Source organism: Ochotona princeps, chromosome 1 (genome assembly GCF_030435755.1).
Source record: "Ochotona princeps isolate mOchPri1 chromosome 1, mOchPri1.hap1, whole genome shotgun sequence".
Classification (NCBI taxonomy): Eukaryota; Metazoa; Chordata; class Mammalia; order Lagomorpha; family Ochotonidae; genus Ochotona; species Ochotona princeps.
The window spans coordinates 98,317,390-98,343,937 of record NC_080832.1 but is presented as its reverse complement, the minus strand read 5'-3'; the positions used below and the strand labels follow the sequence as shown (position 1 = coordinate 98,343,937).

The 26,548-nt window shown below is 37.7% G+C and overlaps 1 protein-coding gene across 1 annotated transcript in view; it reads right to left on the bottom strand.

The window, feature by feature from the left end:
• Positions 1-26,548, bottom strand: part of PKHD1 (PKHD1 ciliary IPT domain containing fibrocystin/polyductin) — a 440,412-nt gene that overhangs the window by 6,296 nt on the left and 407,568 nt on the right. The window contains exons 61-65 of the mRNA XM_058662233.1: positions 23,602-23,737; positions 21,365-21,452; positions 16,094-16,201; positions 7,416-7,574; positions 4,936-5,058 (exon numbers count right to left, since the gene is read on the bottom strand). Of these exons, the coding sequence (XP_058518216.1) occupies positions 4,936-5,058; positions 7,416-7,574; positions 16,094-16,201; positions 21,365-21,452; positions 23,602-23,737 (614 nt within the window). The remainder of the gene's footprint in view (positions 1-4,935; positions 5,059-7,415; positions 7,575-16,093; positions 16,202-21,364; positions 21,453-23,601; positions 23,738-26,548) is intronic.

Here is a 26,548-nt window from a genome sequence, read left to right as displayed (position 1 = left end):
TGTGCTGCAAAAAAACTAAATCCATGCATATGAGAGGTCTTTCAAAAAGATCATGGAAAACGCATATTATGACAAAACTGTATTGTGTAGACAGTAGGCCTCCAAAGTGTTAGAAAGTTGGTATTCAGAGTTTACACTTTTACTATGTCAGTTTTCCATTCCTAACACTGGGTGCATGGGCTCTAGAAAGAAAAGTAGCAGGCACTCAAGAAAAAAGAGAGCATGTAATTTAGAAAATACAGCACTAGGTCGGAGCAGTAGTTTCCCTAAAAGACTAAGTTGGTGATGAGGAAACTGGAAACTGGAAGCTGGAAGCTGAAGCGCCCAACACAAAGCATTGCTGGAAAGCTGGAAGTCACATCTCGCTCACTGTGACCATCCAAAAGATGAAGTCATTAACCAGCTGTTAATTTTGTGAGTAAGCATGGACATTAAGAAGTAAGGAGGCATTTCTTTAACACTTGTAAGAAATGCTGGAATCCAGGAATCTTCAGAAAGGTAGAATGGATGTAAAGAAGAATTGTGTCATCTCTGTCTTCATCATCTACCCAGTAATAGTTCCCAGGGATCTAATATCATAAATCCCCATTATGACCATGTTGCTGGGATTAATAAATGCTCGGAACTTGTACCAATAGATCTGGTACAAGTAAAATTGTATTGCATCCAAAGGGTATTAATAAGAGTGAATAATATAAAAGATGATACAACTAATTCTTGATAAAAAGAATTTAAAAATAGAAAAACAGGGCCCGGCATGGTGGCCTACTGGCTGAAGTCCTCGCCTTGCATCCCATATGGGCTCCGGTTCTAATCCCAGCAGCTCCACTTCCCGTCCAGCTTCCTGCTTGTAGCCTGGAAAAGCAGTCAAGGGTGGCCCAAAGCCTTGGGAGGACCTTGCATCCATGTGGGAAACCTGGATGAAGCTCCTGGCTCCTGGCTTTGGATTGGCACAGCACCAGCCATTGCGGTCACTGGGGAAGTGAATCATTGGATGGAAGATCTTCCTCTCTGTCTCTCCTCCTCTCTGTATATTTGACTTTGTAATAAAAAAGAGATAATTCTTTAAAAAAAAAACAGAAAAATATTTGTTCTAAGATTGGAAAGGATGGGGAATTTTTGTTTTGCAGCAAAATTAAAGAAAAAATTGAAATGGGAAATATGTCTCAGAGGAAAGAGACACTGTGTGGAATAGTAGACTCCTCTAACTAGCATATAAAATTGACACCCAGAAGCATACTTTGTGAAATGCAACAGAGATGGGGAGAGTGGGACCAAAGGATTTGTAGAACTGATAAAGCCTAACAAGCAAGCAGTATGCATTTAGCAGAGCCTGGGTTTAAACCTGACTCTAGTTTCTGTTTTAGGCTACTTACTAATGTAGCTCTAGCAGGCAGCAGCTGACAGTTCAGATACTTGAGACCCTGCTACCCGCCCACACAGGAGAACCCAGTTGAGATTCTAGCCCCCAGCTTTGGCTAGCTCTACCGTTGTAGGCATTTGGGAAATGAACCAGCAGATAATAGAACACTGTCTGCCTCTGTGATTCAAAGCATACATTTTATAAAGTTAAAAAAAAAACCCACATATTAGCACAAGCAGGTAAAGGAAGAAGTATAAATTAAACCTAATACTGAGTATTTGTCCTTGAAGGCTTGAGAATTACCAACCCAATTAGAAGAACAAAAGAACAGTTAAGAAGGAGTAATATTAAACTGAGCTCTGTCAATAAAAAGTAGGACTCCTTGTCTGGAGTTTCTGTGAATCTGAGTTTCTACAACTGGACAACCAAGTCTTTGGGAACAGAACATGTATTCAATGAATTATAAAGAGCATAAGTGCTACCGCTGAAGCACATATTCAATACTTTTTTTAACTTAGGAAAATTTTTACTTTGATTGAAGAATGAGGGACCAAGAAAACTCTATGAGGAAAAATGCATTTTGGTTAATGCAGAAAGTTAATAGAGGCTTCAATCAGTGAATCAAGCAATACAATTGGAAGAAATTGTGAGAGCAAGTGAGCAGAAATGGTGTTAGTCCCAGGATGAGTGAGAGTGATGAATGTGTGCAGGGAGCAGAAGGGATCAATTCAAAATAATGTTAGGATAATAGAATAGTTTCATGTCTTATCAAGTTTTGGGCCTTAAATAACAACAACAAAATTATATATATATATATATTTTATATATATATATATATAAAATATGGCTAGGAGCCGTGCATTCTTCACTGATATAAATTCACTTAATTTGCAGTCCTGAGGTGGGCCACATTATTACAATAATTCTCTTAATGAGGAACATTAAGAGCGCAGAGAAGGTATGAAAGTCAAAACGCTGGCCAACAGAAAAGTCAAATTTAATTTCAGAGTTCGGCTCCTGCGTCCCATGACCTTGCATGTGATATCCTCTTGTGCCTCTAAATGATAATGAGCATTTATTAAATCTTGAGTAGCAGAGTTCCATGAGCCGATTAGGATTTTGAAGGATCGTATAGATAGCTTCAGATGTCAAACATCCAGCAACAGGATAGTAGGAGTAACACATATGAAAGGATCGCATTAGTATCACAAAGACAGAATTAAAATATAAGTACTTTGGTTCCATATTCATAATTGTATTTTTCATGAACTTTTTTAAGGACCCTTCACGCTCTACTCCATTCTTTCCCAGTGGCAATTCTCCCCATAGCACCTTGGCTACATTCACGCAATTTTTGGTAAAAGCTATAATATGGTGATTGTAGTCTGAACCCAGTAGTAATGCTCAGCTGCATAAGTTAGATGATCTTCAATGCTATGTCAGTGTTTAAGGAAGGCAAGTGCTAATGAGAAAGTCAGCACATCACTTCATCAGTGAATGCCGATGTTTAAAAAACAGAAGCAAAAGAGAAACTAAGCTAGCATGAAAATAATGGAAGAAAACCACATCCATTTTAAGCTAACAATAATTGAGTCTTTTTGTAGCTGGTAATAATTTCCAAATAAAAGAAGAAGAAGGTGCCTCATTATTGCCTTGGAAACAATGATCTGAAGATTTGGCCAAAGCTTGGAAGATATGGAAGCGATTTGTTAAGATCCCCAGGGGAGGATTTGGACAACACATCCTTTCTATTTTTGATCCAATATCCTAATGAAATGTCCCCTTTAATGCTCCAATTTTTTCCTTCTAACCTCTTCAACAGAAGCCCCATCCACTGTCTTATTCTGATCACTTATTAATAAGCCACCACGTAAAAACTGTTCCTTAGTAAAGCATCCATGTATTCTGGACTGCTTAATTAGGCAAGAACTGTGATGAATGCTGAAGGCCATAATAAATGAGCATAGAGAACATGGATGGTTACAAAGAATTGGATGCAGACTGCAATTGCCAAACACCCATCTGAGTTTGCAAGCACTGATGTGGAAAAGAAGCTTACTCATTAACACGGAAAACAAACTAAATTTAAAATAGTTCTAAGCTTTATGTAACCTAGAAAAAGTTCTTGTTCTCTCTGTCCTCGTGATTTTCACCACCCTTACCCTCATCTTGTCCCAAATCCTCCACCAACTTTTGGTATAAGTCCAGGACCTGGAGTATAACTAATTCATTTGGGGGTGGGGATTTCCTTCATTTCCTCTATAGGAAAAGAGGCAAACACATAAAAAAAGACATGCACACACATGCATGTGTGCAGAAGCACACGTACACTTACACATCCCAGACCTCATTCCCCCAGTGAGAGGCAGAACAACTTAAGATTGCTATTTTCCGGTCAAACACACACACACACACACACACACAGAGAACCAATTGGATTGGTATTCCTTTACATGCAGTAAATATAATTATTGACTCTTAGAGAAAACAGGAAGATTTCTTTTTTTTTAGAACATATATTTTAAAATGTCTCAGACCAATGGAAATTCGATGACTTCTTCACACATCTGTATTTGGCAAAGCTATCTTATGTTCCTTCACTGTCTTCCTATTTTCTATAACCTTTTAGTATATGAGCAAAGCACTGGTCTGAGGCAAATTATTATTTCTGTCTCTGCTTGCCACCAATTCTAATGGCAATATAACAATATAACAAGATACATCATGTGGCATAATGCACATCACAGGCAAATAATATATTTTGCTAAAAGTATGATTAAACAATACAGCAGCGCTAGACAAAACTGGCTTTTTTTTGCAGGCTGGGTATGTCATTTAATATGCATAGTAGGTGTTTGGCAACCATACTCTCTCTTTTCCCAAAATCTATAGTGTTGCAAAGTGGCAACTTTGCATTAGCTAAGGAAAAGATTATATGCCTGTAGTCTATTTTTTTTTTAAAGATTTATTCATTTTATTACAGCCAGATATACACAGAGGAGGAGAGACAGAGAGGAAGATCTTCCGTCCGATGATTCACTCCCCAAGTGAGCTGCAACGGACCAGTGCGCGCCGATCCGAAGCCGGGAACCAGGAACCTCTTCCAGGTCTCCCACGTGGGTGCAGTGTCCCAATGCATTGGGCCGTCCTCGACTGCTTTCCCAGGCCACAAGCAGGGAGCTGGATGGGAAGTGGAGCTGCCGGGATTAGAACCGGCGCCCATATGGGATCCCGGGTCTTTCAAGGCGAGGACTTTAGCCGCTAGGCCATGCCGCCGGGCCCGCCTGTAGTCTATTTTTTTTCCTTTTCTCTAATATAACAAGCTAAAATGTTAAAGTAACTAAGAAAAATGTATAAATGTCAATTCAAGTAATTGGGAATTAGTTCAGTGCGTCAGCTGGACCTGCATATTCCTAGTCCAGGCTATCACTATCCTGAGAAAAGTACTTAAGACTGAAGGAGGGGCTGTGCTTGGGGCTGGATGGCTTCAGAACCCGACAGCCAGCGGAGAAGGACACGTGGTTCATGCACAACCAAGGTCTGTGGGAATCCTCCTCACCCTCCAAGCTCACCTTCTCCAACCCCAGTGTCTTCTTTCGCAGGTTCTGGTTGCAATCCTTGACGTTTGGAGGAGACTGGGGTATGATTCTTCTGGTCATTCGTCTGAGATTCACTTGTCTCTTCAGGTTTTGTTTCTGCATTTATGAAAACAAAAACAGGTATTTTGTGTCTTTCCCACATAAAAAGAACAGCACTATTTGTAACTGGGCATCAAACGTTAAGGAGTTTCTCTTGAACTCCTCGCCACTCATCTTTGAGATATACATTTACATACATCATGTAGATTAGGTATATTATGTAAACGAGACACCATTTCAAATATTTTCGCTAAAATATGTATCTTTTAGTTCAATTTTTATAAAACTGTGTGAAGTGCCTTCAAATACAGAATAAAATGCAATAATATATTTGGTGTTTAAGAAATAATAACACAGATTTTCATTTAGTGACTGGAATTGCAGTATGAATCTTTACTGTCCCATACAGTCTTAGCCCTGTCTCTCCCTTGTTATCACTCTGCATTTAAAATAAACAAATGAATCTGTAAAAGAAAATACAATTACAATGTGCAACACATTTGTGGCTCATGTTATATTTTGATTGCACAAAACCAGCTGGGATGAAATTCTACTAATTTTTTTTTTACTTTTATTTGAAATAACTAAATATTTTAAGGAAGTTGCTAAGAAATGCGCAAGGATGACTCATGTCCGTCCATCCAGGTTCCCCCTTTCCTTTTCAGCCTGAATTAATTGTGCTATGGTATCAAAACCAGGAAGTTGACGTTAGTAAAATCCATAGCAATCGAGCAGATACACGCTTTCTAAAAACAGACAAAAAATAAACAAAAAAATTGATTGAATTATTCTGAAGTCAGAGTTACGCAGACAATAGAGAAGCACATTGAGATAAATCTTCTATCTGATTCACTGTGCAGATGGCCATGACAGACAGGGCTGGGCCAGGACAAAGCCAGGAGACAGGAGCTTCATCCTTGTCTCCCAAAGGAGTGGCAGGGACCCAAGCACTTGGGCCAGCTTCTGCTGACTTCCCAGGCTATTAGCAGGAAGGTGCACTGGAAGTGGAACCTCCATGACAGGAATTGGGACCCATATGTGATGCCAGTGTTGTCTTTACCTGTCACATTACAACTCTACAATCTACCTCTGACTGATGAGCCCTTTAAAACTCTACAATCTACCTCTGACTGATGAGCCCTTTAAAACTCTACAATCTACCTCTGACTGATGAGCTAGTTTACTTTCTATCCACCTATTTAATAAAAATCTTCTTCAAAAATATATTTATTTTTTTAAAGATTTATTTATTTTTATCGGAAAGGCAGATATACAGAGAGGACGAGAGACAGAGAGGAAGATCTTCTGTCCGATGATTCACTCCCCAAGCGGCCGTAACGGCTGAAGCTAAGCCACTCCGAAGCCAGAAGCCAGGAGCTCTTCTGGGTCTCCCACATGGGTGCGGGGTCCCAAGGCTTTGGGCCATCCTCGACTGCCTTCCCAGGCCACAAGCAGGGAGCTGGATGGGGGCAGGGCTGCCAGGATTAAAGCAAGGACTTTAACCACTATACTATAGCGCCGGGCCCCAAAAATATATTTATGAGTGTAAATATTTGATCTAACAACTACAACACAACTCGGGATGCCCACACTGCATATCAAAGCGTGTGCATTCAAGATCCAGTTCTACTCCTAATTCCAGCTACCTATGAATAAGCACCATGTAATGAAGCTGGTGATAGCTTAAGGTAATGTTCTTACATCCTGGCTTTAGTCTGGTGTAGCACTGGCTGTTGTGGGCACTTAGGGAATGAACTGGCAGATGGGAGAGCTGTTTCCATGTCTTGCTGACTCTTTTGTTTTTTGTTTGCTTGTTTTTAATTTAAAGTAAAATTGATTTAAAATTTTAAAATATAGGTATGTTTACATTCCTCATGGTAGATGTTATTCCAGGCATGTGGAACACTTAGCTTGTAAACTTCTAGAGAAAATATAGCAGGTGCTCTCTCCGTTCATTTTTGGAGGACAAAGGATATTCTCCTGTTCACTTCCTTAGTATCTCTGTAGGCATTAAGGTAGTGAACAGTGTTTCATAGAGTTGAGACTGGAGGCAAATTGCCTGGCCCTTAACAACTTAACCTTTCTGTGCCTCATTCTCTACATTGGCAATTTGGGTATGATATTTAGCAGCTATTCAAGTTGTTGATGTGAGGACTAGCTTCATTATCTAAAACATTTAGAACCTGGTCCAGAGTGAGTATTCAACAATATGATCCACCTTTATTGTGTTAGAGCAGACATGACATATCTATTATGTTAATTGCTCCTTTGTTTTACTTGATTTTTATATGTTGCAAAAGTTCATAAAGATTTATTTTTGGAAGAAGAAAAAATCATTAATGTGTGTAGTATGATGGCATATTCTTCAGATATTTCATTTCCAACATTTCCAAAGGGGGAAAAAAATCACATACTTCTATTTTTGTTCTTTTTGAACCAACAACAGACCAGACAGCTCAGAGCCAGCCATGAGGCCACTGAGCACAGTGAGGCAGCCAGGATGATGGTAGAGGTCTCCTTCATGGTCACTGGCAAGACAGCAAATTTTCTGGATCGAGCTGTAAAATTGACTCCTGTAAAAATGAATGAATAAATAAAACTAATAATCTACTTACAGTCTAACATAAAATAGTGACTGACAACATGGATGTTCAGTGAGTACTGACTGAATTGAAAGACTAGACAAAAATTAATAATCAATTCAATATTTATATTTCTAAGGAACTATAGCATTCCAGAAATAACCCCTAGTTCTTCCGGTTTCCGTCAACTACTGATAGGTAATTCTTATACTGATTACCTGCTATTCTCAGACCCACCTTCTGCTCCATTGGAAAACTGAGCTTAGATAGTCTTCTATTGGAAGAAAAAAATGTTCTCAGATCTAGAATATGTGGAATTAGCTGCTCTGACATGTGTCTGCTTAAAATATGGCATATAGCATACCCAAACATGAGTGTAGGAAACCAAGAGACGTTATAACATGCAAAGAAAGTTTTTGTTATCTGGAAAACCACGAGTAAAGGATTAACAGAGCTACTTGGGCCATCGATAATGGAAGAAAATGGAGCGCTTCTTGTCTAAGAATTCATGGGAAACTCCTCCACTTTTTGTACACCGAAAAATCTGGTTCTTATCTCATTACTATCTTGGATATAGCCAGAAAATAATTTTTAAAAACCTTTATAGATACACACAAAAGCCTGTACATAAAGTTTATAACAGCTTTATTCACAGTGACCCGAACCCAAAAACAATTCAAATTTATTCCTTGATAAGACAGTGAGTAAATTCACCATGGTTTACTGGGGAGGAGTGGAGAAAAAAAGATTAATAATCGAGAATGGCTAGCAAGGACCTGGAAGGCACTACAGTGTATGAAGAAATCACTCACTAATCCTATTTATATGAAATTCTAGGAAGAAAACCTATAGAGATGGCAAACAGCTCATTGGCTTCCAGACAGAAGAATGAAGGTAGGGAACAGAGGGATACCATGAGAGAAAATTTTTGGTTGACAAAAGTGATGCATATTCTAATTATCTGAGTGGTTACATGAATCTATATACATATTTGAATTTTATGGATAAATAACAAAAGGTACATTTTACAGGTTAATTTTATATTCAAAAATTTTAAGACCTACCCACCATTTGGTAAATGGTGAATATATTTATTATCTTAATTATGATGATGATTTCATAGTAGACATTCACTAGAATTAACCAAATGATTTGCTTTAAATCCATGTTACTATATATCAATACAAAACATTTACAGTTAAAACTAGGAAAAAGAAACTCACTATGAAAATAATGCAAAAGTTAGCAGAATCAAATGGGATCTTCCTAGTAAACCCAGACAATATATAGGGAGGAGATTATGAAGAAATTCTTTCGCATGGTTGTCTAACATAACTAGTCACAAATGATTGCCACAACAGTCAATAGCACCCACAATATTATACAAAGATGAACTTCTACAAGGACATCTGCTCAGCAATTATAATTCAAGTACCTAGGTCACTGCTACCATATTGAAGACCTATATATTTCCTACTTCCTGAGTATACCCAGACGTTGTGAAGCAATGGGGAGCCATTTTCAGAGAGACACAATGGTAGCATTCTCTCTGTGTCTCCCTATCTTTATTGCTCCCACTCCCTCTCTTTTTGTGACTCTGACATGCAAAATAAGTGTGTGTGTATGTGTGTGAGAGAGAGAAAGAGAGAGAATGAATAAATTAAGAGAGAGGAAAGAAACAACTAGAGAGATGCCCCATCTGCTGGTTCACTTTCCAAATGGCCAGAGTTTATCTGGCCTGACGCTGGGACCCAGGAGCTTCTTCCAAGTCTCCCATGTGGGTGCAAAAGCGTAGGTTCTTGACCATCCTCCAGTGCTTTCACAGGGAGCTGGTCAAAAATACAGCAGCTGGGACTCCAATTGGCTCCCCTCTGGGATACTGGCACCATAAAACAAGGGTTAGCTTACCACACCACCACTCAGTGCCAATAATTAAACTTTTTTTTTAATTAAATAAAGTAGTTCATTAGAAACAAATAAGTGAAGTAACTCTAAAGCTTTGCTTTTATTCAAATATTTTAGGTAAAAAGAGAGCTTTTATTCCCATTATCCTACTTTCTTGCGAGTTGAACCTGACATTTGTCTGACCGTAAAAGTCATACCTTACATGTCCTGACTGCCAGCTGTGTGTACCACAAAGCTACCATTAAAAATTATTCCCCTGCAATGCATCTCATGTTTGAACCATATATGACTTATTTATAAAAATTAATTCCCTTTTGTGGACATCTTAATATCAGCAAAGTTCAGAGATGGGAGGGTGGGTTTTACCAGGAAGTTGTAGAAGTAAAAGCAAAATTCTCTTATTTAAAAGAGCTATTTTTTTAAAGACTTTTTTATTTTTATTACAAAGTCAGATATACAGAGAGGAGGAGAGACAGAGAGGAATATCTTCCATCCGATGATTCATTCCCTAAGTGAGCGCAACGGCCGGTGCTGCGCCAATCCGAAGCCAGGAACCAGGAACCTCCTCCAGGTCTCCCACACGGGTGCAGGATCCCAAAGCATTGGGCTATCCTCAACTGCTTTCCCAGGCCACAAGCAGGGAGCTGGATGGGAAGTGGAGCTGCCGGGATTAGAACCGGAGCCCATATGGGAATCCGGGGCATTCAAGGCGAGGATTTTAGCCGCTAGGCCACGCAGCCAGGCAACCCCCCCCCCAAAAAAAAGCTATTATTTTACAGAATTCTTTATTCTATGATTGTCAGCGGTTGTTTACTTTAAGTGGGTAAGTCACTGATCACACTTTAAGGATATTTCCAATTTAAAAAATGAAATAAAATACATATAACAAATTTTGGTGAAATAAATTAAAATGAGACACATGCCAACAGAATACTAAAAACCACTTCTTTTTTTCTAAGATTTATTTATTTTTATTTTTATTGCAAAGTCACATATACAGAGAGGAGGAGAGACAGAGAAGATCTTCCATCCGATGATTCACTCCCCATGTGGCTGCAACGGTTTGAGCTGAGAGAATCCAAAGTCAGGAGCCAGGAGCCTCTTCCATGTCTCCTACACGGGCGCAGGGTCCCAAGGCTTTGGGCCATCCTCGACTGCTTTCCCAGGCCACAAGCAGGGAGCTGGATGGGAAGTGGGGCTGCTGGGATTAGAGAACTTCATTTGCTAGGTCACAGTGCCGGGCCCCTAAAAATCACTTCTTTAGAAGGTAATTTTCTTTTGATATGATTAGGGAAAGCATCCTGGCAAATGGGCTTTGGAAACTCAGCACGGAAATTATGATGGAAATAATAAAATAGTGATTGATCTTTAAGAAATTAACGCTGTAAGGCCCAGAGCAGTGGCCTAGCAGCCAAAGGCCTCACTTTGAAGGCACCGGGATCCCATATGAGCGCCGGTTCTAATCCCAACGGCTCCACTTCCCATCCAGCTCCCTGCTTGTGGCCTGGGAAAGCAGTCGAGGATAGCCCAAAGCCTTGGGACCCTGCACCCATGTGGCAGACCTGGAGGAAGTTCCTGGATCCTGGCTTAGAATCAGCGGAGCACTGGCCATTGTGGTCATTTGGGGAGTGAATCATCGGATGGAAGATCTTCCTCTCTGTCTCTCCTCCTCTCTGTATATCTGACTTAGTAATAAAAATAAATAATAAATCTTTAAAAAAATTAATGCTGTAGAACATGGGCCATTAATGGTGAAAACATACTTGATATTATGCTTTGTGAACATTAAATACCAGGCAGGTATTCTGAAGGCAAGGGGTTGTCATATAAAGATAAGATTCTAAACTGAGAATGAGAAAAGAAATAGTATTTTTGTTTTAGAAATTAAAATATGGAGGACGTGGTAATCCAGACAGGTGTTCTGAATTGAGAAAGTGGCAGAGATATGGAACTCAGGATACTAGCTATGGAGTGAAAGCCTAGAGGAATAACTTCAGCTCTAGAGCGAAGAGCACTGACTAGCAGATGTTTTATAGCAGCAGAATATTGTTTAAACTGCAACATTAAAAATGATCTTTATATACTGATTTTATAAAAAAAAAGTGCCTATAATATGCCAAGCTTTATTATTCCTTAAGAATGTGTTGCTGACGGTCCTGAATATAAACTAAAATTGAAATGTCAATGAGCTAATCATAGGTTGTGGTTAGGACTTGCTTTTTTTTTTTTTTTTTTAAACATACTGGTTACTCAAAAGCATGTCAATTCCATAATATTGCAAATTGCTGTTAATGTTATATTGGGACTCTTAATTGACTGGGATGATATTCTACCAGCTCTAACTTCGGACCAGAAATGGTCTCCCCAAGAAACTGTTCAACCCATCTGGACAATAAGTAGCTGGACTCTATGCTTGGTATATGTTTGCAAGGAAAGAATCTTGATTGAATTTGAACTGTAATACTGCATCAAGGTGGAGGAATCCACCAGGGGGGAGGGGAGAGGAAGGGGTGGAGAGATTCCCAGAGCCTATGAAACTGTCACATAATGCAAAATAATTAATAATAAAAAAAAAAAGAATGTGTTGCTGAACCAAGCGCAATACTTGTCCTTTTTTAAACTTATGTTCCAAGGCAGGATCTACCACATACGCTACAAACAAGCTGATGCATAGGTGTTAGCATGTCAGCTATTTGTAAGTGCCATAAAAAAAAAACTAAAGTGAAGATTGAAATCTGGAGGCTTGGGGAAGGTTTTGAGGACAAAGTGATGCACAAAAGGCCTCCTGAGGGGTGACATTTGAGATGAAAGCTGGGTAAAGCTCAGGGGAGTAGGATCCTAAGCAACAAGTGGCAACATGTAGCACGTCTGTGGCTTATAATCCTATGATGTTGGAGAGTAGAGGATGCCTGACTTCTTCCATCTCTTCTCAGCCCAGCAGACACAGAGTCCCTGAGGACCTCTGGAAAACTCCATGACACTGGGAACCTTGACCTCAGAAATGACAGTGGATACGGAAAGTCCTGAAAACTCACTGTCTACATTTCACATTTACTTTTTATAACGTATACTTTGATAACGTTCTGGGTAAATCTTCATTATATACCAAGAAAACTAAAGGATACATTTTTTTCAATATCAGCTAAATCTAGGATAAATTATCCATCCCTGCATGTCAGTATAACATATCCATTCAGAAACTCAAGTGTAAGGCAAATTCCCATAGAATCCCATGGCGAAGGACACTGACCTTAAGTCTTCATGAAACTATAAGCATATTTGAGCATCTTAAAATGACTGAAACAATATCTGTCAAATAAAATCTACATTTGATAATAATTACTTAATTTCAAGAGAGTCTTTGTTAAGCAAAATGATCTTGAAGTTAAGGGGAAAAATCATTGTGGATTCTATCAATGTCATACTATCATTTTTTCAAACAAGTGAATCCAAAATTTATCAGCTTCTCCAGAATTTGATTTAACAGCATTGTTAATTAGGACTTTGATGTATTCATTTCTGTAATACTGACAAGCTAGGAGTGATTTTTGTCCAGTAAAATGCAAGTAATATCCACAGACTTGTAGCATTGGTGGTTATAGTTTCATAGGCTTATATTCAATTTCGCAAATTTAGTTTAACATTTCTTTCCATTATAACCATTATCTTTTCAATGCTCTTTGAACCGTATTTGCCATTCTTTGGTTTCCTTATTTGAGATAAATAACTTGTTGATTAGTGTTGCTTATTTTCATAAAAATAAAAATAAGAGTTAAAAATGACTTTAAAAAGGTTTCTCTAAGAATAACTGGTCTCATGTAAGCTACTTAAACACACCCTGTAACTATACTTACTAAAATATTAGTAAGTATGATCACTGTTTTCAGTAAGGAAGGATAGGATGAAGAGAGAAAGATTCAAAGATAAGTTTCCAAAGCAGTGAAGCATAGCCCAAAACCTTGGGACCCTGCTTCCATGTGGAAGACCTGGAAGAGGCACCGGGCTCCTGGCTTCAGATCGGTGCAGCTCCAGCCATTGCTGCTGCTTAGGGAGTTAATCAGAGGATGGAAGATCTTCTTCTCTTTCTCTCCTGCTCTGTATATCTGTCTTTGCAATAAAAATGAATGAATGTTTTAAAAAATCAACAGAGCTAGTGGAGAACCAATCATTTTCAAGTACAAAGTCAAGCAGCCTATCTATGCCTTCAGTTAGTATGTGATTTCAAAACCAAAATTTAAAAAAAAAAAAGCAAAACAAGCCTTTACATGTGGTAAAATAGAGAAAGCTCAAAAATATCTTTGAGATTTTTATTTCCTATACTGAAATGAAAAAGATAAATCAGGCAACAAATTTTTAAAAAACTGTCCTTTGAAACAAAATGAAACCAAATTAAAAGTCACTTTTCATGTGTGAATCAAAATGGGAGAGGCATTACCTAATCAGCCCTTAACATTTTGTAGGTAGCTTTAATAACATGTTTGAATCAGGAAATAGGAGTGATAATGGTTATTTCTGCTACCTAACGGGGACATCATGTCTGTTTAGGTCTTTCTTATCACTACATTTTAATTGGTTGACCTGGAAATACAAGGCACAAGCTATGTTTCTTTTTTATTCCAACTTATTTTATTTCCAAAATATTTTCATTATAAAGATTTAGGAGCACATTTACATACTTCTATCCTAGCTTCTCCCCGCCTGTGCATTCCATCAATGTATCTGAACTACTTGTTTTCACTTTGAAAGCTCTATCATTTAATATGAATTTTGATGATTTCCCATTATCATAAAAATGCAGAACTGATCTGTGGACTTAAAATATGTGAATAGCATGATTTATTCTGTGATTTTAATCTGTTGGAATAAACTGCTCTTACTTCTGTAATAGGGAGGCTGGGAAGTTGAGAGCCAAGTAAAAAATGGGACTAGGAATCTTCGTATGGTCTCTACTGAACAACAGGACTCTTGCTAGGCTTATGGTCTTCATTGGTTTTCTACTTTTCTTGCCTATGTTAGCTCTTTTGTGTGGATGACCTCAGTGCCTACTGGGTTGTAAACATGTGCTTGGTATATAGTCAGTCCAGGCTCACTTCCTGGGCTACCTCATTTTAAGGTGTTTGATATTGGATGATTACCACTGTGTGCCTAGTTTTCCTTAATCACTAGTAGTAGCTACTTCATAAAACTAAGTAAGATGATCCCTGTAGTGCTAGTGTAGTAACTTGTATATGTTTAGTACAAAGTTTCAGCTGTGATCATGGAAAATGCTATGGATTCTGCCTTTGTGTCCCAGTCACTGAGTATTCAGAGTTTTTTTCTATTTCCGTTATACTATTTAATGGTCAATTGTTTAAAAATTATTCTACAATTTATTACTCCTGTTATTGTATTCTTTTATGCCAATTTAAACATCCCTGTTGCTTCTCTCCCACCAACTCTCTTGTTGAAATATGTTATTTACTATGATGCGGTTTTGTAGTCATAGGGGTTTTTCCCCTTCCCTCTCCTCCCTCTCCTCCCTCTCCTCCCTCTCTCTCCAATCTCCCCCACCCCACTATTATTCCTGGATGATTGCATAGTAGCTGTTAAAAGATTATTTTTTTGCTATTTAAATATATTATGCTATGCTACATATATATAAAGGCAGAAAGTCTAGTATCATGCTATACAAGTATATTTACAGGCTTCAAAATGGGAGTCCTACTTTTACTTAGGAGTCGAGATGCAAAGTGTAATGTAACTTTACTTCCCAGTGTGCTAGTCTCTGTTAAGCTGTTTATCAACAAATGGTCTTTTGACATCGTCTGGCTTTATTTCTGCCCAAGACTGTGTTTTCCACAGACACCAATGGAAAATAGCTCGGTTAGCTTTTCTCTTAATATAAATTCTATAGAGTGATTAATATTTACCATCAAAAAAAAGATAAGTTTCCATAGTGCACAATGACACTGGTAAGTTGGAAATTTATATCTTATGACTCTTAAAAGTCAAAGTTTTCTAGTTAATATCCAATCAAACGTCATTAAAATGTTGAACTCTCAGGCCCAGCATCATGGCTCAATGGCTAAATCCTCACCTTGCGAGTGCCAGGATCCCCTTTGGGCACCAGTTCATGTACCCTGCTGCTCCACTTCCCATCCAGCTCCCTGCTTGGAAAAGCAGCAGAGGATGAGCCAAGGCTTTGGGACTCTGCACTGGCCTGGGAGACCTGGAAGAAGCTCCCGGCTCCTGGTTCTAGATCGGCTCAGCACCAGCTGATGTGGCCACCTGACAAATGAGCCAGCGAATGGACAATCTTTGTCTCTCCTCTATGTAAATTGGTGTTTTCAATAAAAATAAGTATTTTTTTTTAAAGTTCAACTCTCAAAGTAAATTTTAGTACCTAAAGGAGAATATGTCCTTGTTCTTGTTCAACAAGGGTCTTCTCTGAAGCTTAATTTCCCCATGTGTTCTTTCTTCTCATACCATAATGATAGCGTGCAATGGATTTTCCCTTTAAGTTAGAATGACTTCTTATTTTGATATGATTCTTCCCATTATAACAGAGAAGGTTTTGTTTACTTGTTTTAAAGAAACATAATAAAAGCCTATTGTGCTGAAATTACCTGGAGGAGAAGTCACAGTGAAAATAAAGTGCCAGTTTGACCCAGATATCGAGATTGCCAAGTTGGAGAAGCTTACATAACCATCTTGAGTTTCTACCTGAGTATATCCTAGAAGCAAAAGAAAAGAAAGAAAATAGATGTTTGTTTTCTGTCCAACAATGTCCCTGAATCTTCTCTGAAGAGATGCAGCTGGACAAATAAAAGTACTTTTGTTCTTTAATTAAAAAGTTTACTTAATCAATCAGGTTCTTCTTAGACTAAATCAGCCAAGACAGAATACTAGCAGGTAGCATATGCTGAAAGTTTACTTTATCAAACAGGGCTCCATCCTTATCATGGTATACAAATACAAAATATGCTATCATTGGGGTATTTGACCTAGCTTTTTAAGATGCTGCTTTGAGTGACGATATTTCATATCACAGTACCCAAGTTCAAGTACCAGTTCTGCGCCCAATTACATCCATCTGTGAATGCACATTCTGGGAGATAGCAGATAAAGGCTGAACTACTTGAATCCATTCTTCCATTCGGAAAGCTGGACCAAGCTCCTAGGTACAGTCTACAGTTGTTGCAGGCACCAGGGGAGTGAACCAGGGGATGGAAGTATTCTTTCTGTCCCCATCTCATAAAATAAATATGTATATATTTTAAATAAATGTTGTAACTTTTTAATGTAGTAATTAGGAAATACTTTGCATGAAGGATAAAATCAATTATTTGGTGCTAGAGTTTCAGAACAAATATGCAAGATTTCAAAGTTGGCTTTTTTAAACACCATGATACATAGACTATTTCATATTAAGTGAAATCAGAAAGAAATTGTACTGTCTTTTAGATAGTATATTTTTCCCTTCTATTCGGAGAATCTGTAGTTTATGTGGTAGCAGAATCGATAAATCAAGAGTACACCAATTTCTTGAAGGGAGACTAATAAATTACTCTTTTTTTTTTTTTTAACTTGGATAGTGTGGGCTTGGTTTCCTTGAATAAAACACAAAAGAAAAAAAGAAAACTTACATTTTATAACAGTAGACCATCTATTTATAAAGTAAAAGAAGTCAATTTAACTCAGGATGACACTCACAATACTATTAATTGTCTTTTGATTTGCTATCCTAAATTAGTTTGTCAATTACCAGCTGCTACATTTCAGTTTGAAATGTCACTCTGATTGGTATGTTGGCCAAAGAGTTAGGAGAGTGTTCTTAAAGTTTGTAAATTGTTTTAATATCTCCAAGGCTAAAAGGTATCATAAAGATATAATATACCTAGTGTTGCATTTTTCAATTCAATTGCTCAATCTTTTTTTTTGTAAAAACATTTTCTTTCCTCATCAATTTTGCAGAGCTAAATAAAACTTCCTTTTTGGAAAACATCTTTTTCCTTCATGTCTTCAGAGTCCCCAAATAAATAAAATGCCCAGGAAATAAAGGAAATAAATAATCCAAGACTCAGATAAATGATATATGCCCAAGATAAATGCAGTTTAGACTTTTTAAAACCTATATGCATCAAAATTATGGTCAATAAACTCTTACAAACAATGAACTGCAGAATACAGATGTTCAACATGAAATCATTTGCTGCAGTTTTTCCTTTGACAAACGTCCTTATTGTTCCCATCTTTGGAAGAATACAAAGCAGCATTTAATCGAAATGTGTCCGTCAAGCACAGTGAGTTTGCCTCATAGAACAGCCGCCAAACTGCCTAATGGAAAGTGCTTTAGCTTCAAATGGGTTTGCTTTAGCGTTAAATACCAGCTTGCCTTAGAGAGCTCTACAATGATTCCATATATATCTATAATATTCTCAGATTTCAAGCATATGTGCCCAAAAGCTGAGGTAGTTCCTGCCAAGTACAGTATATTACTTGAGGGTTCATCGTATCTTTGAAATCACCATTATGAAAAAAATACAAATGCCATTGACAGACTCTCCAACCAAGCCTGCATAAACAATGTACTGGGTGGAAGAACTTGGGATAAGGTGGAATTTCTGTTTGCAGTTAAGACTGAAATTGATTGCATGATCGTGAAGCTATGCTACCTGAGAGTCTGTGTGTGGGGGGTATATAGTGCCCAAAATATCTCCACAGCCCAAAACATCTTTTCACCTATCCCATTTACAAGTTTTGTATACAAATTATTATGTTATTCATATTGAGATGCTATTTTAAAAAATAATGATATACTTCTTCATCTATGATCTACAATTAAATGGCAAAGAATTTAGAGGATCTGCAAATAATTGTCTTTGATTATACAAATTTATTTTTATTAATAATCTTTTTTTCTTTTAGAAGGGCCTGTTAAGAACAAATGAAATTAAATTGCAAAATACAAGATTTAGACAAGACATACAGATATGATTTTTCTGTTGCTACATTTCCCCAACAAATACTTGGTGTAAGCTATGGAATCCATTCCAAACGGTTTTGGTGCAATTCTTTCTGAAATTAAGGTGAAATATTTTAATATGGCTTTAAAAGAAACTTTCAATCAGATGAAATAGGCTGTTTCGATATGATATCTGAAAAATACAAAGCTACCCATGATTTCCTCCACACTGTATGATGTATACTAAAAAATTATGAATAGAAAATAGTTTTAACTCATTCTTCTTACTTTTCTAATGGGACTCTCATAAAGGTCAATGGTCATAATGCTGGCCTAAGTGTGACTGGCATCAATACACTAAAACAGTAGTTTCATGCCTCCTTCCTTTTTCATGTTCATTGTGTGATTCTGGGCTGGGCAGTGATGATGCCCTCAGGACAGCTGAAAGAAAGGTAACGAAGGACGTGTGTGAGCTATCGGAAACAGAACAAAGTACAGAAACTGAGTAAAAAGTCATACAGGAGAAGGTATGGAGTATAGTAAGGTATGTAGTACGGATAATATATAAAATATGGCAAATGGAGTAGGACTAAGGTACAGATTATAAGTAATGCATAGAGTGTAGGAAGTTGAGGTATATTGTAAATTACAGGGTGTCTTAAGGGTATAATGTAAGCTATAAAATACTGGTAAGGCAGGGGATATTAGTAAGTCCCTCAGTTGTAAAGTAGGAGACAGGGTGAGAAAAAGTCATTTTAGCAGTCATATGAGGTGTCTTGCAAATACTACTAGAACATGAAAAACATCTGGAATTTTGTTTCTGGTGCTGTTGTACACACCAAGATCAGCAGGCAAGCTGCTGTCGTTATCTTAGGCACTTTCTAAGCAGAAGCAACAAAATTAAGAAGTCATAGATGGCAAAATCAAAATGCTACTCATAAAGTTGAATGAAGTTCAACTTTCTCATTGTCCAACTGTGGATGTCTTGGTTAAATCACCCTATATATATATTTTTTGTATTAAGATTCATTTATTCATTTGAAAAGCAGAATGACAGAGCTAGAGGGAGAAACAGAGAGATTCTCCAACTGCTTCGTCACTCCCCAGGTGGCCACAATGGCCAGGGTTGGGCTAGGCTGAGTCTAGGAGCTTTTTGCTGGTTTCCCATGAACCCAAATACTTGGGTCAACTTCTGCTGCTTTCTTAGGCTTTTTAGCAGGGGGCAGGATTTGAGGTAAAGCCTACAAGGACCATAATCAGTACCCAAATGGTATTCTAGAATAAAAGGCAATGGCTTCATCCCCATTACCTTGTCTTTAAGGGTATGGTTTGTTTCTGCAAATTTGTATGAGAAACATTTGGAGTCATTTTCAGAATTTTAATCCTAAAGAATTTCAAACTTAACTACTTGGGTAATGAAATGACCAAGAGCAAAATCTGTTAGCAATACAGGTGTTATTTTCAACGATATAAGCAAAGATAGATTATACAAGTGGGACTATAGAAGGTGTGGAAAGATAAGATTTTCATATAATATGCAGCATTATGGGGCCTTTAACATAAAATTATGCATCGTGGAGAGGGTGCTGAGGATAGCCACAAGACTTTTGTAGTTAGGAGAATATTTTGGTGGACAGACTGCAAAAAAATTAATTTCTTAATAAGTACATAAATAGGGTAGGGAATATACTGGCCAGAATAGTTGAAAGGCAAGTTAAAAAGAGATGGTAGGCAAACTTACAGTTCTAATGAGAAGCAACAGGATAAGAAAGCTTTAAACAGTAAAGCTTTTGATAATATAAAGTTTTTAGTGATGTCTATTGCTTCCTCAAGACCATTTTCAAAAGAAAACGGCTCTGTTGTTCTCTAGAATCAACAAGATGAGCATTTACAGGAAAAAGTTATCAGCTTAAAAAAAATCTGAGATCTGGGATCAATTTATTAACATCATATGCAATAAGCATTAATGGAAATTACATATTTGGAATTTATATATATATATATTTCCAATATATATTGGAAATAAGTATGAGTTGGAAATTTCATCATGACAATGCTATATCTTCATTTTTTTTTTACAGACAAACAAATCTGAGAACAATACTCTCAGGAATGGGAACAGTTTTTAAGCTGTACCTTCCTGTCCTTTTGAATAGGTTGGATTTCAAGGGGATTTTGTTTGCTTGTTCTTTTTTTCTAGAAATTAGAATTTAATCCCCCTCCCATAAAAGCATGTTATAATGCTTGTTTCTCTATAAGTCAGGTCCTAAAATTTACATTTCTGTTCCAATATATAAGGTCTAATTTGCCATGGCTTAGGAATCTTCATTTTAAATAGTATTGATTTTGATTTTCATATATATAAGCTCAAGGATGTAGAAGCAGTGCTAAGACTAAGCTAGAAGGTGGGAGGATAGTAGACAAAAAAAAAAATTAATCCCGAGGGCTTGTTCTGTGTCATATGCTTTTGGACTTACTCACAAATTTGCTTTCCATACCTTGGGAGAAAAATGCACAAGCCACACGGACTCAGCATTTGCCTCCCTGCCCTGCCCATGACACTGTGTCAAACAAGGATCTATCACTGAGCACTGGACAGTCTGTACAATAACTGGAATGTGAGACCCAAAGATCCTACGCTCTTCTCCCTATATCATTAAAATATGCTGAAACAATATGAAAACTCTTCATCATGCAAGAGAAGGAAGAGGAGAAGGTGGCCCATTCAGTATTTCCTGTTTGTAGGAAGTATTTCCTTCCTAAATTTCCTTTTCATAGACAGGAGTCTTACAGATCTGTAAATTAAAGACATTCTTTGCAAGTTACCAAAGAAACTGAATTTTCCCTACTATGCTATACATTTCTAATGGATGCAAACATTTTCTTTTTTCTTTGCAGATAAAGTAACAGTATGAGAAAGTCAGACACTTACCTTTTAGCACTGAATTTAATCTTCCTTCTAAGGAAACTGCAACAGTCCAAGGTTCAGAGGGAGGACCCAAGGATTCCACTCTTCGATTCTGGAAATGTGGGAGGGGGAGAGATGGATTCAGAAAATAATTTTGTTAATTTATGTTAAAGAGAAGGCACACATGTAAAGGCTTTTTGTGTGTGTGTGCGTGTGTTCTTAACTATTTATTTAGGAGTGGGAAAGAGAGTGCCCTTTCTTTGGCTCATTACCAAATGCTCAAGATGACTAGCAGCAGGCCTATGCCAGAAGCCAGGAGCTACTGTACATCTCCCACATGGGTGGCAGGAAGCCCTCCTACCCCAGCCATGTGAACCAACACTGCTGCTTGCCGGGTTTCATACCATCAATAAGCTGGAGCCAGGAACCGAGTCAGACACTCCAACAAGGGATGTAAGCATCCCTACTGCTGTGCTCACTATTAGGCATTGCCCAGAAGCTTCGGAAAGCATATGTGGAGGAGAAATAAACAGAGCCCAGGAAAATGATGAATAAGCTGTTTCTTAAGAATATTTAACATTGGGACTGGCACAGTGGCTCAACAATACCAATCTCAACAATACCTGCAAGTGCCAGCATCTCATGTAGATACCAGTTTGTGTCCCAGCTGCTCCAATTCCCAACCAGCTCCCTGTTGGTGGCCTGGGAAAGCAGTGGGGGATGGTCCAAGTCCCTGGCACCTGCACCCACATGGGAGACCTAGAAGCTCCTGGTTTCAAATCAGCTCAGCTTCAGCCATTGCAGCCATTAGGGGTGTAAACCAGTGAGTAGAAGATGTTTCTGTTCCTGTCTCTCCTCTCTGTAACCTGCTTACCAATAAAAATAAATCTTTTTTTAAAAAATCACATGTAATCATTAACTTAATGAGAGAAGAGAAATGCATTGTTGTAAGAAAGTTGGATCGAGGCAGAAAAGTGGAAGAGGAAAAGCTAAGTTTTTAAGAGTGGTATGATGTGGTGAATGTAAATATTGAAGGAAGGGCTAAGAGAAGAAGGCAGGAGTGAGACGGATGAACGGCAGAGTAGATTAAAATAACACATTTTCATATGCAGACCTCAGCTTCATGGGCTCTTTTCTTCCTGCAGATGTGTCAAAGGATGTATTTTAAGAAGAGAAATCTGATTATTAAATCATATTTTATAGTTTTGTCATAAAAATCCTAAATAAAGAAAAGATAAGATAGAGTCCTGGGGTGTAGAGCCTGAAATTAGAATAAAGCATAGAAGCCAGTGACTGAGGAAGACAAATGCCACACGTTCTCCATCATATGTAGAGGCTAAAATTAAGCTGATCTGAAAAGAGAATAGTAATTAGTAGACAGAAGGAAAAAAGAGCAGTGGGGATAGGAGGAAGTTGGGCAAGAGGTATCTAATTAGAGTTAGGTGGAAGAAATAAGTTCAGATGTTCTGTAGCACAATGGGGGTGGCTATACTTCACAATAATGTATAAAATATGTTCTAAACAGAGGGAAAAAAGCTAAAAAGCTTTAATGATAAAGGGAAAGAAATGCTAATTACCTGGAGTAGATAAGTACACACATTATACATATGTGTGAAATATCACAGTGTACCCCAGAAATAGGTACATTATTTTACTGTGATCAAATTAGTTTTAAATGCTTAAGGAACTGGAATATGAACTATTTGAATTGGATACTGCATATACATGGTATATACATATTGAAACATCATAATACTGTACCACCACAAAATCTGCAATAAAAATGTAAAATGAAGGAGAGAAAATTAAGGCAATACTAAAAATCATGAAAAGGATTCAAGCAAGAAGCCTCTTGCTGATAGTTGATTTAGTTTCATCTAAGAAAGATAATTCAAAGTAACAGAACTGCAATGCTTAGGCACCTTCATATGTTCTTTCACCAGCAAAGCAAGGGATTTCTTCAGATGTCGAAAATTTTTTTGAGAAGGCTAGATTTCAGGAAAAATATGAGATATCTACTTCAAAATGCTGTGCGAGTAAAACAATCAGAACTTTATATTTTACCCTTGATCAAATTCTGAATGTTCATAGAAAATGGAAGGAAGGCAGTTGCGAACTTGAAGGAAAAGCATAGAAATAGTGAAAAGTTTTCACACAGTAGGCCCTTTGGAAATACCTGTTGATGATGATTAAAGCCAAACTATCGACTAAATGCAACATATTATCAGCTCCAGGAAAGCTTGTTCCTCATGAAACTTTACCTGCTCATCCACAAAAATGAGTTTTGGTTGCACAGGAAGCTCTTTTCCCACTTCTCCATCTGAAGGCTGGACCAGGACTACGAGAGCAGAGGGCTGAACATATATAATGTTCTTACTTTTAAAAATGCTTGCATTTCTGGAAGACAGAAAAACCAACAGAATGTCTCCAACGAAGCTCAAATACCACTGTAGTTACTTTTTCCATAACATTTATCCAGGTCAGCCAGCAAAAAGATTCACATTTGCCTATGTTACACGGTGAGTAACTCTATGCCCAAAAAGATTTATTATTTTTGAAATGTTTGGTTAGCCATAATTTACAAAAATGCATGGAACTAGAGGAAGTAGAAGTTCTGAATTTATTATTTTTTTAAGCATGACCAGCCTCCCTCCCACCCCATGCCTCAACACTGAAACAAACAAGCCGCAGAGAAGGAATATATCAGATTATTATATGTAAAGGGCAGCAACATGTTCAATACTGAGCTATTAAATCAGATCTAGCCCCAGAATGCCTTGATCACTAATGTATTATGATAAAACCTCCAGTCCTGGTTGATTTCAAGGAATCAAGATACCATCAGTAGGTACAATATGGAAGGGATGCCCAAGAACAAATGTCAGTACACCACTATTTTACATAGTGTAGTTCGTTTAATCCTTATAACACCCTTTCCTGTTATATTTCCCTAGTGTGCTTGCAATAAAGAGGTGTAATAACTGTGGCACTGGTTGATCAACTTATTTTAATCTCATAAAGCACGTGGGTAAATAGCGCAGTTTACCAGGTATTTATAAACACAACATTTAAAAACTTTGTTATTAAAATGATACTGTAAGGTAGTCCCTGCTATATATTAAGTAACTGGGTTCCAAGCAGGCTTATGTAACCTCCTAATCCATTAGAAAGCATTGAAGAGGGTCTGGAGTGGTTAACAAATGAGCTATATTGTCTCTCAACTCATTCCAGTATATTAATTGCTCTTTTAATTTAGCAATAAAGTGGGATACATTTAAAATAGATAATTTGTGACACTTCAAAATATCTCATACCTGGAGTTTGCATTTTTGGTGATGGAGCTAGCTTTATTAAAAGAACATTCTACACTTATGTTTCCATTAATTCCATCAAAAATTACATATCATGCCACAGATTTGGCATTTTAACAGAAATATTTAGAAATCATATATGATCCTAACATAAAGTATCCCTTGGTGAGTTAGCTTTTAAATAACCTACTGCACATACAACAAGGCTTTTCTTTAAATAAATTAATTAATTAATTAGAATGAGGTTGGGAGATTGGCCTAGCAATTAAGACAGCGGCGTCTCCTATTGGAGTGCCTGGGTTTAATTCCCTGTATTGTACTGTTGATTCAGATCTTTGAAGTCTAGGGGTCTTAACTCTTCCCTCTTTCCCAAGTGGTTGCAAGAAAGAGTGGATGATCTATCTATCTATCTATCTATCTTTCTTTCTTTCTTTCTTTTTCTTTCTTTCTCTTTCTCTTTCTCTCTCTCTCTCTCTCTCTCTCCATTGCTCTGTGGCTGTACTTAAAAGAAAATGTAAAAGTAGCTTGTCTTTCACCCTTTCTAATGCTCATGAGGCAATTGTCCTATTAACAAAACTTTCCCTCCCCTGTGCAAGTATTAGAGGGAGAATTTGTTTATCATAGGAGGGCTCTCAAGAGGTAAATGTGAAGATTGGTCCCCAAAATAGCAGAAGAGAAAATCCAATAGGGCACAGCACATTCCGTTGGAAGCAACTGCCCTCTACTTGGGAATCCTAGGAATTGTGGGCTGAATGAGAATATGCAACCCCCAAACTCCCTTTGATCATGCACTAGCTAAGGCTTCAAACCTGCATGCTGGAATTACTGCCCTGGGATCCAGCACATGCTAGCCCAATCATCACTTTCTTTGTACAGCATAAGGGACAAGGCTCCTTTGATTTTGTAAAGGGAGCAGTTTAAGCCACATTTTTAACAACTCATGCTATTATTTTTATCTTCTTTAGATTCCAGATTATTGAACAATTTTAACACTGTTATCTGATCCTATTTCTACCTTATTCTATCCCTTAAACTCTTTCTGATGAGGGATGCCAGCAAGCAGTCTAAATTAAAGAAACCAAAGGCCATCATCAAAGATTCTGATGTAAGTACACTGCTGTCCAGAAAGGCGGGAATGGGAACCAGCCATCTGAACATCGCAGAAAGGCCTGTCCCTGATACACTTTAAGGTTTATTGTGAGCAAACATCTCTTATTAAATGTAAACAGCCTCTCACTGGAGGTCAGAGACTTGCTGCTACAGCATATCCCAAGGTAATACCACTTTAAGCTCCACATAAACTCTTAAGCAGTTTCTATCCTAAAACCTGACCGTAGGTGGTACAGTTTTTTACGATATGTTATAATAGTGCAATAAATCTGTTAGCTTAAAATCGAATCTCCGTGGCCTTTTAGAGAAATCATCATTAAATGCAGGGTCCTGTTAATGATGCCATCGAAGTGAAATTGTTTAATCTGCTAAGGGGGTGAAAGGTCACCAAATGAATTTTTTATAATACATCAACTTGACACGCAATAGGGAAAACTGTAATAGATAAAAGCAAAGGAAAAGGGCACTGTCTTCTTCTGATAGGTCAATAGCAGCCAAGAGAGTCACTCATCCACTTTCCTTTCACAATAGGGCTCCTTTTGCATTTAATATGGACACCCAATTAATACCTCAGCACCACAGACAACCTCATTTTAGGTGACTTATAGCAATTTCTCCCCCTTCCCTGAAATGAAAGTGATCACAATACATCATAGCATTGTGTGAATTAACGTTAATTGATTCAAGTTACCAAGCAATGATGGGCCACTTATATAATCTAGGCGTTATTGGGTGCTAGGAGGAATAGAAGGAAGATTAGATTCCAGTGTCCGTTGCTGTGACGACG